This window comes from Phocoena sinus, chromosome 1 (genome assembly GCF_008692025.1).
Source record: "Phocoena sinus isolate mPhoSin1 chromosome 1, mPhoSin1.pri, whole genome shotgun sequence".
Lineage (NCBI taxonomy): Eukaryota > Metazoa > Chordata > Mammalia > Artiodactyla > Phocoenidae > Phocoena > Phocoena sinus.
In genome coordinates this window covers 5,217,836-5,231,722 of record NC_045763.1, presented here as the reverse complement: position 1 = coordinate 5,231,722, position 13,887 = coordinate 5,217,836, and the positions used below count along the sequence as shown (strand labels likewise).

The 13,887-nt window shown below is 45.6% G+C and overlaps 1 protein-coding gene across 6 annotated transcripts in view; it reads right to left on the bottom strand.

Moving 5' to 3' along the window:
* CAMTA1 (calmodulin binding transcription activator 1) overlaps nucleotides 1-13,887 on the bottom strand; it is an 897,244-nt gene that overhangs the window by 587,356 nt on the left and 296,001 nt on the right. For all 6 annotated transcript variants that reach the window (XM_032640933.1, XM_032640940.1, XM_032640959.1 and 3 more), the window contains one exon: nucleotides 4,266-4,333. In XM_032640933.1, the coding sequence (XP_032496824.1) occupies nucleotides 4,266-4,333 (68 nt within the window). The remainder of the gene's footprint in view (nucleotides 1-4,265; nucleotides 4,334-13,887) is intronic.

Sequence of the window (13,887 nt, the reverse complement as noted above, 5' to 3'; positions counted from 1 at the left end):
ATAGTGGAACAGTTTGCGGGGCCACCTTCAAATCCCACACCAGCAGAGGGTTAGCATCAAAGCTAAGTTTGTGGGCTTTGCAATAAGATAATCCTGGGTTCAAATTCCAGTTCCAACATTCGCTGTGCAACCTTGGACAGATAATACACCCTCTCTCCGTCTCATCGCCTGGCGGAGGTGTTGAAAGGAGTTACAAGCCCACAGAAGTACCCCAGAGCACAGTACAAGGGCAATCTATACAAGACAAAAAGAGAGTCAACCCAGGTCTCTCCCTTCAAACCCTGACTCACTCTCTCATTCATTTCACAAATATTCATGGAGCACCCACCGTGTGTCCAGCAGCGCTGCAGGCATTGGGGAGGCCCCTTGAACAAGCTAGACCGAAAGTCCCTCTCCTTGTGGTACTTTTACTTTGGGGGAGAGGAGGTCAGATAATGAATAAGTGAATTAAACAAATAAATAGGGGAACTACGCAGTGTGTCCGACAGTGACAAGCACACTAGAGAAACAGAAAACAGGGAAAGAGGAAAGGGATTCTGGCTGGATGGGAGGGGTGCGATTCTAAATTGTGGGTTCAGGGAGGGCCTCACAGAGAAAGTGACAAAGAATCAAGGCCAGAAGGAGGAGCTGGAAGAACGTACAAGACGGAGGGTGGAAGCTCTTGATTCCAAGCTTCTAAATCCACCCGGTGGGGTGGGGAGTGTGGAGTCCCCGGGGGTCTCCCTGCGGCATTACTATAGCGCTGGGCACACAGCAAGTGCCAAATAAAGACGTCCTGAAGGGTGATTTCTCAAGGTGCCATTTCCAGAAGATCCCAGGTGCTGATAATACAATATGGGCTGTTTCAACAATCTGCATTCAGCCCTGTCATAGCGCCACTGCTGCCCCCGGGACCCCCAACCCTGGGAGCCTCCTTGTAGCACACTTCATTATTAAACAGGTGAGCGGGGCTCCCAGGACCTTCTCTGTAATTAGGGCAGGATCTGAGCAAGGGCTCTATTTATAACCCCCAGCCATCAGCAAGCCACGGAGACAAGGAGTGGGTCCCCCTGCAGCTCCTATACCAACATCTATATGTGAGCTGAATACAACAATTAATTTAATAGGGATTCCTCCACACAAACAATGTATCATTTTATTAGGAAACTCTATAAATGTCAGTGGTGCAATTCATTCTTATTAATTTTCTAAAATGAAATTAGCGGCGGCAGAAAAGAGAAGTTGTATCGCCTCCTCGTTCAACAGAGCTTTGGTGTCATTAATTCCTTAATACCAGGAGGCCGGTTTGCAAGAGCTCAGCAGTTCACGGCGTCAATTAATTTCAATACAAGAGAAGGCGGGGTGGGGAGATCCAAACTCAACTCAACAACTACTTTAAGAAGATTCTTGAACGATCACAGCAACTTTTCCCCCTCCTGGGACAAGACGCTTTCAAGTGTAAACACGGATTGGATATTATAAGACTAATAGGAAACGTTCTGTCTTCACCCTCTGCCCTTAGGAAAGAAATTCGTCCTTCCAAAGCCTGGAACGATTGTGGAAGGCGCGTCCTAAAATCAAAGCCTCCAGGAGGCCTGGGGACAGCTCCTTGCAGACAAGAGGGACGATGACACCCCCGTGCTTGGACATGGACCCTCACGGCATGCAAAGAAAGATCACCAATACTATCTCATTCAGTCCTCATCGTGACCCAGTGAGGACAGAATCAACACTGACCCCTGTTTCATGCGTGAAGAAGAAAAAGTAGACCTTTGAAAGGGGATGAAATGACTTTCTTAAAGTCACAGAGCTACTGAGTGACAGGGCCAAGGCTCAAACCCAGATTTGTCAATATCGAAACCCACACTCCTTCTCTGCTGCCGGGGCACCCCTTGTGCCTCGGGATGGGAAGGCTCTCAGCTCTATTTATACTCCCAAAAGTCAAGTGAATCAGGCATGACCATGAGTGACATTCGCTTCTCAGTGGAAACCCGAATTCAGACTGAAACGTGAGGCAGAATCCCCGCCTTGTTGTGCAGTCAGAGGGCAGCTGAAACAGGACATGTGTCTGCATATCTGAAATCAGATGTCTGGCCCGGGACACGTTCCAGAAACTCTCACTCTCTGGCTAAAGAGAAGCTCTTTCCTTCCACTTAGATTCAGGGAGTGTTTTGCTGAGGAGTGAAGGGAGTGTGGAGCGGCTGGAGGCTGCTCGAAATGAGAACCACTGTGGGGAGCCAGGAAATGGTGCTGAAGCAGGGATCAGACAGCCTCTCTTCCGTCCAGAGAAGCTAGGGCAGCAGTTCTCAAAGTGAGGTCCCAGGCCAGCTGCACCCCATCACCTGGGAACCTGTTAGAAATAACAGGTGCTCAGGTCCCACACCAGACACACTGAATCAGAAACTGGGGGTGGGGTGCAGCATGTTACTTTAACAAGCCCTTCAGCTCATTCTGTTACCTGCTCAAGTTTGGGAACCACTGCCCTGGAAGAAGATGTCCCCAGAAGGAAGGAGAGGTGAGTGTGCCAGGCTTTCCGTGGTACAGGACACGGCTGTGCTCACCAAAGAGTAGACTGCATCACCATTCATTCTCCCTGCCCCTACTCTGACCCCACTGTAGCAAAGAATGTCCTTCTTGGCCTCATTCTTATTGGGCTCAGCTACGGGAATCACTTTGGCTCATGGATTTGTGAGCAGGTGTGACATATGATGCCACATCCAGCGTCATATCCAGGGGTTTTCACTGTGCCTGCCTTGGGCTTTTAAGCCTCTGCCATCCCCCATGAGAACCAGATGTCCCAGACAGGGAAGGGATGGGGGCAGGGGGAGGCTTCCTCAGCCTAGGTTCTACAACAGAAAGACACATCTCCAGTGGTCCTGAAGTCAACCCAAAGCCACAGCCACCCCACAGACCCATGAGCAGGAAATAAAAATGTATTGTTGTAAGTCACTTAGTTTGGAGATTGTTTCTTACAAGGCATTATCACATCAAAAGCTGACGGATACAAACCATTTGATTTTATAGCAAAGGAAATCACAGCCTCAGAAGGCTGAGGAGTTGAAGACATCCTACAGAGGGGTTCACGCTGAAAGGTAAAAGAATCAGAGTCAACCTCTACCCTCACCTGGAGAATGCAGATATCGGGAACGAATCCTCCTTTCCTCAGTATCCTCTGACCTCCTTCAAAATGGAAAATTCTGTCCTCATCTAATGGATGCTGACCAGTAAAAACCTAAGCCTCATGAAGAAATATGTTAAAGAATCTTCTAGACTGAGGAAACATCTTTCCTCCATGGCTCACAAAGGATGAACAGGTCAAGATGATGGCCAAGTGGGCAGAGGACACACCCCCAACCCTTTCCCGGGTCTCCCAGTTAACAAATTTGGAGAATTTGGTGCTTCTGGACAAAGGGAACAGACTGGGCTTTCTGCCTCTCACATTCAAACCCACAGAGCAGTTATCCTGTAAGCCGCACCCCAGCTAACGCCACTCAGGCGGCTGTTAAACACCTGGCCCCGTCACCGCTGATAGAAAAACTGTGGCAATTGGAAGAGAGTGGCCGGGTATTTCCGAAGCTCTAGAATGGAACATACTAAAAATGAAAGCATGAGAGCTAGGGAGGAAAGAAGCGGCTGCCTTTAAAAACCAACCCTAAGTCCCAATGTCTCCATTCTTCACAAAAGAATATCACTTGTACTGACAGAACTCAAGTCAGCTGAATCTTCACCAATTCCCTCCATTCCCAAGTGGTGAGACTAGTTCAGTGTCCACGGCGGTTGACAGGTTCACGGACATTGACTAAATAATAAACTGCAAACGTAGCCGTGAATCCTGATTTGGGAGACCTTAACACCATCAAGAAAAACTTGACTTTCAGTTTGTAAAACGTGTTGAGATGAAAGTGGACAGGTGAGGTAGTTTCCCTTTTAGAAAGTAAGTTTCTAGAGAACACGGGTGTCAGATGGGCACTTTCCCAAAATAAACTTCCCCTGATGGTCCTGCCTGCCAAACCTTTTCTAAGCACCCGGCTGAAGGATCCAGCGTCAAGCCAGCAGCTTAAAATTTCCAACTTGCATGATAGCAGCTGCCCTCTTTTTTTTAATCCATCCAACTGCAGTCACTACCACTGTCTTAGGCTGATGACTGAGACCTCAATGTCACAAGCTCTCAGGCAGAACATGGCATTTTGAACTTGCCCATGAATTGACTGGCCAAATCAGGTAATCAATGAAAATCAATCCATTTAATGTACATATTTGAAAAACTGTGAGATCTGGGACATTACCTTGTCTTAGGGGATGTGGTTAGCCATTCTTCGTGTTTCTCAAATGTTATTAAATAAGCTGCAATTTCCTGAAACAGAAGAATAAAAAGATAATAACAACAGTTAGCTCACATTGGATCCTGAGAGGTAAGAAAGTTTTTTGCTGTTTCCCAGCCGCTGTCCTCTTTTGTGAGGCCGGAACCCCATCTCCAGTGGAGAAACACTCGACTTGGACTGTGTTTCTATTTTGACTTTTCTAAGACCTTTCCATTCAACCTGCCATACTATAATAATCAAAGCACTGGGTTTCTGAGTCAGTGACAAGGACAAAGATATTTCTCTGTAGGAGGAAAACATCAGACACCATTTCAGCTTCTAAATGTCATTAATTTGAAGGAGGGGAAAAACACATGCCAACAACAGGTCTCCACTCATGCAAGGTCAGAATTGGAACATTTAGTTGGTCTCCTTCTGAAGCTGGAGTAACCTTTCATCACTGTCACAAGAAATGTTGCCTTCTCTCAGCATGAGCCCCAAGCCCCGAGCCAAATCACACAAAGATTAAAAAGAAAAGAAAAGAAAAAGCCATATTACAGGGACAGAGACAGAGAGACAGAAAGAGAGAGAGAGAGAGAGTTAACCTTTCCCGCTACTGATAACTTAATGTACTGAGGATCACTCCAGAAGGAAGAGCAATGTCTACAGAGCTGAAGGCAAAGATGGAAGAAACGTGGGCACCTGGAGGTAAATTAAATATTTATAAACACAACAACATCACTGCAGATAGAATTACTGATTTATTAACAATTTCCATAAAAAGCCAGTGGGTGACATCCACATAAGTCATTGCTCGGGCTCTGAGGCGTGATGTGGCCCGTTACTTCCAGCTCCAAATGAATCTGCTAACGTGAAATTGGCAGGGACTGTAAGTTAGATTAAGGTTGGACTAGTACACAGTTCCCTTGATCTTGGTGATGATACAGTACGGGGCTGCCGCCCTTGACAACCAGAAAAATGTGGAGAACGGGCCTCCCTTCTCAACTTTCTGTGCAGCTGGGGTTCGTGGAGGGCTCCCCGTGATAGAGCAGCCTGGCCACCTAGAGACCTGCAGCCTCCCCCTGCAGTTAGCCTCTTCTGGGCTTGGATATTAGGGAGTGGACACCCGTGACCACAGAGATGCTAAACTTGGCCTTGAAGAAAAAGAAGACACATCACCAAAACCAGGGAAGCGGAGCAGCTCAAGGTAGAAAAAACCACCCATGCCACACAGTATGAAGGTCACCGGCCAGGGCGGCGTGGGCAGTCAGGGCCTCACATCATTGTGGAAACCAGCCACGACCACGAGCTAGCCAATGACTAATCACCAGAGCCCAAGCCACCTCAGTCCAGAAGACTGGACCTTTCACCAAGAAGCTGGGAAGCAGAAACCTATGACAAAAACAGAGCTGCCTTGTTGTACAGATTTTTACTGTTGACTGCAACCAAAGAAGCTGATCAACCAGCACATTGTTCCCTCTCGTCCCTGAGAGAGAACATATTCTCTTTCCCCTCCTTAGAAGATGTCTTCCCTAAGGTGTCACCATAGATAGGTATCACCTCCCCTGGCTGGCCCTCCTAACTCTTCATGACAGGATGGGTTGCCCATCCTCTGTGCTCCCATGGCACCCAGCACGTTCCCCCAGTCTGCAGGATTTATCACTCTGCATCCTAAGGGCTTGTTTACTTGGATAGCATCCCCCCACTGGGCCATGTACTCCTCAAGTGCAAGGAATATATCATCACTGATGTATCCCTGGGACCTCACAATGTCCTGATAAGTGTTTGTTAGACAGATGGATGGATGAGTGGGTGGGTGGGTGGGTGCATGGGGGGAGGGAGGGAGGAAGAGTGGGCATTAGAGAAATAAAATTGCATCTATGAATGCCTGTGTGTGTGTCCTGAGTATGTTGCGTGTTTGTACATGTTTATTACTTAAGATAGTTGAAGCAAGTGCAAAAGCAGCAAAACCCAGCAGCTCCTAGATAAACATTTACTGGTGATTTAATTAACTCTAAGTCACTGTGGGAAGGTGATATAGTATCACAGTTAAGAGCACATGCTTTAGAAGCAAACAGACCTGGCTTGGGGTGCTGGCTCTGCCACTTATGCACTCTCTGATCTTGAGAACATCACTTAACCTGTCTAGACCTCAGTTTCCTATGAAACTGAGATAATACCACCTCATGGGTAATTATAAGGAGTGAAAATTCTTAATACCCTGACTGGCATATAGCTATGCCCCACAATCATCACCATCATGATTATGATTAGAAGGTCTACGTGTGCAAGCTGGCTCCACAGAGGCCCCGAGGAGCCAGCGGGTACCAAATGGTCCAGCTCAGAAGCTTCCAGCGCTGCTGGACTTACCATCATCGATCCCACCCTCCACCCCCTTCCACCCCCACCCACCCCCTATTCCCACAGTGAATGGTATCATCACAGTGACTCTTCAGAGTTAGTTGGAGTCAATCCTTCCCTTTATCTACTGGTGCCCATTTGGTTGCCCAAAGCATTCCTTCATTCACCTCAGAGACCTAACTAACATTTTGAATCTCAAGAGAATAGTAAACAGGACATGCTGAGCATCTCCTTCAAAATAAACATTTGTAACAGTATTGTCATGGAATGTAGTTATCTTGTAAAGAATTATAGGATTGACGTTTTTCTAATACTTTCAGAAAAGGAGTTCAGAATTTATACAATAATAAACACCAGGTCTTGAAACAATCTGCATATTATAAACTATTCAAGTGTGTAGCTTTCAATCTACAATAATAAGTTTCCCAGAAACTAAATAGGCATGAGCTGATAATGAAAGGTATGTGTGAACATGGGTTAGCATGTGTGACAGTCATTAATGAAACTGAACAACTGAATGACCTTGACAGCAGGCAGTGGCTAGAGTCAGGAAGTGCCACTTCCTAGGTGCCCATCTACCTGAATTTCAGGAGCCTTGATATCTGGGGGAATAGTCTATGCCAACTGGAACCCCTGGGATCCATGCCTTTGCCCAGGATCATGCTGAGAGCTAAGTGACCCCTAATGGTCCAGAAGGATGGAGGCACAGGGCACCCCAGACACCTCTAGATTCATCACAGTGTCCCAAAGACCCAGACTCCCAAAGAAGGCCTTTATAAACATCCCTCAGGCAACAGTCACCCCAACCTGGCAGGGCCCCCCTCTACTGCTACTGTCGTGCAAAGAGAAAAACTCCCTGGACTACTTATTGCAATCAATGTTTACTCTACAAATGTTTATTGAGCACCTACTATGACCAGTCAGAGAATAAGACCACATGAAGCCTGAGAGGGCAGACAGCAGAAGCAAGAAGAAATACAATTCTGCAGCCTGTGGAACAAAGCCACATTCACAGAAAGATAGACAAAAGGAAAAGGAAGACGACTATGTACTATGAAGGAACAAGATAAGAACCCAGAAAAACAACTAAGTGAAGTGGAGATAGGCAACCTTCCAGAAAAAGAATTCAGAATAATTATAGGGAGGATGATCCAAGACCTCGGAAAAAGAATGGAGGAAAAGATCAAGAAGATGCAAGAAATGCTTAACAAAGACCTAGAAGAATTAAAGAACAAACAAACAGAGATGAACAACACAATAACTGAAAAGAAAACTACACTAGAAGGAATCAATAGCAGAAGAACGGATAAGTGACCTGGAAGACAGAATGGTGGAATTCACTGCTGCAGAACAGAATAAAGAAAAAGGAATGAAAAGAAATGAAGGCAGCCTAAAAGACCTCTGGGACAACATTAAACGCACCAACATTCACGTTATAGGGGTCCCAGAAGGAGAAGAGAGAGAGAAAGGACCCGGGAAAATATTTGAAGAGATTATAGTTGAAAACTTCCCTAACATGGGAAAGGAAATAGTCACCCAAGTCCAGGAAGCACAGGGAGTCCCAGGCAGGATAAACCCAAAGAGAAACATGCTGAGACACATAGTAATCAAATTGACAAAAATTAAAGACAAAGAAAAATTATTAAAAGCAACAAGGGAAAAATGACAAATAACATACAAGGGAACTCCCATAAGGTTAACAGCTGATTTCACAGCAGAAACTCTACAAGCCAGAAGGGAGTGGCACGATATATTTAAAGTGATAAAAGGGAAGAACCTACAACCAAGATTACTCTACCCAGCAAGGATCTCATTCAGATTCGATGGAGAAATGAACAGCTTTACAGACAAGCAAAAGCTAAGAGAATTCAGCACCACCAAACCAGCTCTACAACAAATGCTAAAGGAATTGCTCTAAGTGGGAAACACAAGAGAAGAAAAGGACCTACAAAAACAAACCCAAAACAATTAAGAAAATGGTAATAGGAAATGGTGATAGGAACATACATATCAATAATCACCTTAAGTGTGAATGGATTAAATGCTCCAACCAAAAGACAGATGTTCGCTGACTGGATACAAAAACAAGACCCATCTATATGCTGTCTACAAGAAACCCACTTCAGACCTAGGGACACATACAGACTGAAAGTGAGGGGATGGAAAAAGATATTCCATGCAAATGGAAATCAAAAGAAAGCTGGAGTAGCAATACTCATAACAGATAAAATAGACTTTAAAATAAAGAATGTTACAAGAGACAAGGAAGGACACTACATAATGATCAAGGAATCAATCCACGAAAAAAATATAACAATTATAAATATACCTAAAGACCTAAATGTAAGGCCAGACACTATAAAACTCTTAGAGGAAAACATAGGCATAATACTCTATGACATAAATCACAGCAAGATCCTTTTTGACCCTCCTAGAGAAATGGAAATAAAAACAAAAATAAACAAATGGGACCTCATGAAACTTAAAATCTTTTGCACAGCAAAGGAAACCATAAACAAGATGAAAAGACAACCCACAGAATGGGATAAAATATTTGCAAATGAAGCAACTGACAAAGGATTAATCTCCAAAATATAAAAGCAGCTCATGCAGTTCAATAACAAAAAACAAACAACCCAATCCAAAAATGGGCAGAAGACCTAAACAGACATTTCTCCAAAGAAGATATACAGATCGCCAACAAACCCATGAAAGGATGCTCAACACCACTAATCATTAGAGAAATGCACATCAAAACTACAATGAGGTATCACCTCACACCAGTCAGAATGGCCATCATCAAAAAAATCTACAAATAATAAATGCTGGAGGGGGTGTGGAGAAAAGGGAACACTCTTGCACTGCTGCTGGGAATGTGAATTGATACAGCCACTATGAAGAACAGTATGGAAGTTCCTTAAAAAACTAAGAATAGAATTACCATATGACCCAGCAATCCCACTACTGGGCATATACCCTGAGAAAACCATAATTCAAAAAGAGTCATGTACCACAATGTTCATTGCAGCACTATTTACAATAGCCAGGACATGGAAGCAACCTAAGTGTCCATCGACAGATGAATGGATAAAGAAGATGTGGTACATAAATACAGTGGAATATTACTCAGCCATAAAAAGAAATGAAACTGAGTTATTTATAGTGAGGTGGATGGACATAGAGTCTGTCATACAGAGTGAAGTCAGAAAGAGAAAAACAGGGGGGGACCTTGAAGATGGCGGAAGAGTAAGACGCGGAGATCGCCTTCCTCCCCACGGATACACCAGAAATACATCCACACGTGGAACAACTCCTACAGAACTCCTACTGAAGGCTGGCAGAAGACCTCAGACCTCCCAAAAGGCAAGAAACTCCCCACGTAACTGGGTAGGGCAAAAGAAAAAACAGAGACAAAAGAATAAGGACGGCACCTGCACCAGTGGGAGGGAGCTGTGAAGGAGGAAAAGTTTCCACACACTAGGAAGCCCCTCCGCGGGCGGAGACTGCGGGAGGCGGAGGGGGGAGATTCGGGACCGCGGAGTGGTGCACAGCGACGGGTGCGGAGGGCAAAGCGGGGAGATTCCTGCACAGACGATCGGTGCCGACCAGCACTCACCAACCCGAGAGGCTTGCTGCTCACCCACCGGGGCGGGCGGGGCTGCGAGCTGAGGCTCGGGTTTTGGTTTTGGACGGAGCTCAGGGAGAGGACTGGGGTTGGCGGCTTGAACATAGCCTGAAGGGGTTAGTGCACCACGACTAGCCGGGAGGGAGTTCGGGGAAAAGCCTGCACCGGCCGAAGAGGCAAGAGACTTTTTCTTCCCTCTTTGTCTCCTGGTGCGCGAGGAGAGGGGTTTAAGAGCGCTGCTTAAAGGAACTCCAGAGACGGGCGCGAGCCGCGGCTGAGGGCGCGAGCCCCCGAGACGGGCGCGAGCCGCGGCTGAAAGCGCAAACCCCAGAGACGGGCGCGAGCCGCGGCTGAAAGCGCAAACCCCAGAGACGGGCGCGAGCCGCGGCTGAGGGCGCGAGCCCCCGAGACGGGCGCAAGCCGCGGCTGAAAGCGCAAACCCCAGAGACGGGCGCGAGCCGCGGCTAAAACCGCGGACCCCAGAGACGGGCGGGAGACGCTAAGGCTGCTGCTGCCGCCACCAAGGGGCCTGTGTGCGAGCACAGGTCACTCTCCACACCCCTCTTCCGCGGAGCCTGTGCAGCCCGCCACTGCCAGGTTCCCGGGATCCAGGGACAACTTCCCCGGGAGTACGCACGGCGGGTCTCAGGCTGGTGCAACGTCACGCCGGCCTCTGCCGCAACGTCACGCTGCCTCTGCAGCTGCAGGCCCGCCCCGCACGTAGTGCCCCTCCTACCCCCATCCCCCAACCCCCGGCCTGAGTGAGCCGGAGGCCCCGAATCAGCGGCTCCTTTAACCCCGTCCTGGCTGAGCGAAAAAACAGACGCCCTCCAGCGACCTACACGCAGAGGCAGGGCCAAATCCAAAGCTGAGCTCCTGTGAGCTGTGAAAACAAAGAAGAGAAAGGGAAATCTCTCCCAGCAGCCACAAAAGCAGCGGATTAAAGCTCCACAATCAACTTGATATACCCTGCATCTGTGGAATACCTGAATAGACAAGGAATGATCCCAAATTGAAGAGGTGGAATTTAGGAGCGAAATCTATGATTTTTTTCCCTTTTCCTCTTTTTGTGAAGGTGTACGTGTATGCTCCTGTGTGACATCTAGTCTGTATACTCTAGCTTCCACCATTTGTCCTAGGGCTCTATCCGTCCATGACTTTTTTTTAAAAATTCTTTTTCTTAATAATTAAGTTTAATTGTAATAACTTTATTATACTTTACCTTCGTTCTTTCTTTCTTTCCTTCCTTCCCTCCCTCCTTTAGACAACGAATCACCCCAAATTGAGGAGGTGGTCTCAGGGAGCAGGATTTATGATTTTTCCCCCTTTACCTCTTTTTGTGAAGGTGTATGTGTATGCTTCTGTGTAAGATTTTCTCTGTATAGCTTTGCTTCCAACATTTGTCCTAAGGTTCTATCCGTCCCTTTTTTTTTTTCTAAATATTTTTTAATTCAATAACTATATTATACTTTATTTTATTTTTACTGTATCATCTTTCTTTCTATCTTTTTTTCCTTCTTTCCCTCCTTCCTTCCTTCCTCCCTCCCTCCCTCCCTCCCTCCCTCCTTTCTTTCCTTCTTTGCTTCTTTCTTCCTTCCTTCCTTTCCTCCTTTCCTTCTTTCTTTCCTCATACTTCTACTAATTCTCTCTACTTTTTCTCCCTTTTATTCTGAGCCGTGTGGATGAAAGGCTCTTGGTGCTCCAGCCAGGAGTCAGGGCTCTGCCTCTGAGGTAGGAGAGCCAACTTCAGGTCACTGGTCAACAAGAGACCTCCCAGCTCCACATAATATTAAACAGCGGAAATCTCCCAGAGACCTCCATCTTAACACCAGCACCCAGCTTCACTCAACGACCAGCAAGCCACAGTGCTGGACAACCTATGCCAAACAACTAGCAAAACAGGAACACAACCCCACCCATTAGCAGAGAGGCTGCCTAAAATCATAACAAGGCCACAGACACCCCAAAACACACCACCAGACGTGAACCTGCCCACTAGAGAGACAAGATCCAGCTTCATCCAGCACAACACAGGCACTAGTCCCCTCCACCAGGAAGCCTACACAACCCACTGAAACAACCTTAGCCACTGGAGACAGACATCAAAAACAACGGGAACTACGAACGTGCAGCCTGCAAAAAGGAGACCCCAAACACAGTAAGATAAGCAAAATGAGAAGACAGAAAAACACACAGCAGATGAAGGAGCAAGATAAAAACCCACCAGACCTAACAAATGAAGAGGAAATAGGCAATCTACCTGAAAAAGAATTCAGAATAATGATAGTAAGGATGATCCGAAATCTTGGAAGTAGAATGGACAAAATGCAAGAAACAGTTAACAAGGACCTACAAGAACTAAAGATGAAACAAGCAACGATGAACAATGCAATAAATGAAATTAAAATCACTCTAGATAGGATCAATAGCAGAATAACTGAGGCAGAAGAACGGATAAGTGACCTGGAAGATAAAGTAGTGGAAATAACTACTGCAGAGCAGAATAAAGAAAAAAGAATGAAAAGAACTGAGGACAGTCTCAGAGACCTCTGGGACAACATGAAACGCACCAACATTCGAATTATAGGGGTTCCAGAAGAAGAAGAAAGAAAGAAAGGGACTGAGAAAATATTTGAAGAGATTATAGTTGAAAACTTCCCTAATATGGGAAAGGAAATAGTTAATCAAGTCCAGGAAGCACAGAGGGTCCCATACAGGATAAATACAAGGAGAAACACGCCAAGACACATATTAATCAAACTGTCAAAAATTAAATACAAAGAAAGCATATTAAAAGCAGCAAGGGAAAAACAACAAATAACACACAAGGGAATCCCCATAAGGTTAACAGCGGACCTCTCAGCAGAAACCCTACAAGCCAGAAGGGAGTGGCAGGACATACTGAAAGTGATGAAGGAGAATAGCCTGAAACCAAGACTACTCTACCCAGCAAGGATCTCATTCACATTTGATGGAGAAATTAAAACCTTTACAGACAAGCAAAAGCTGAGAGAGTTCAGCACCACCAAACCAGCTTTACAACAAATGCTAAAGGAACTTCTCTAGACACGAAACACAAGAGAAGGAAATGACCTATAGTAGCGAACCCAAAACAATATATAAAATGGAAATAGGAACATACATATCGATAATTACCTTAAATGTAAATGGACTAAATGCTCCCACCAAAAGACACAGATTGGCTGAATGGATACAAAAACAAGACCCTTATATATGCTGTCTACAAGAGACCCACTTCAGAACTAGAGACACATACAGACTGAAAGTAAGGGGATGGAAAAAGATATTCCATGCAAATGGAAACCAAAAGAAAGCTGGAGTAGCAATTCTCATATCAGACAAAATAGACTTTAAAATAAGGACTATTAAAAGGGACAAAGAAGGACACTACATAATGATCAAGGGATCGATCCAAGAAGAAGATATAACAATTGTAAATATTTATGCACCCAACATAGGAGCACCTCAATACATAAGGCAAATACTAACAACCATAAAAGGGGAGATCAACAGTAACACATTCATAGTAGGGGACTTTAACACCCCACTTTCACCCATGGACAGATCATCCAAAATGAAAATAAATAAGGAAACACAAGC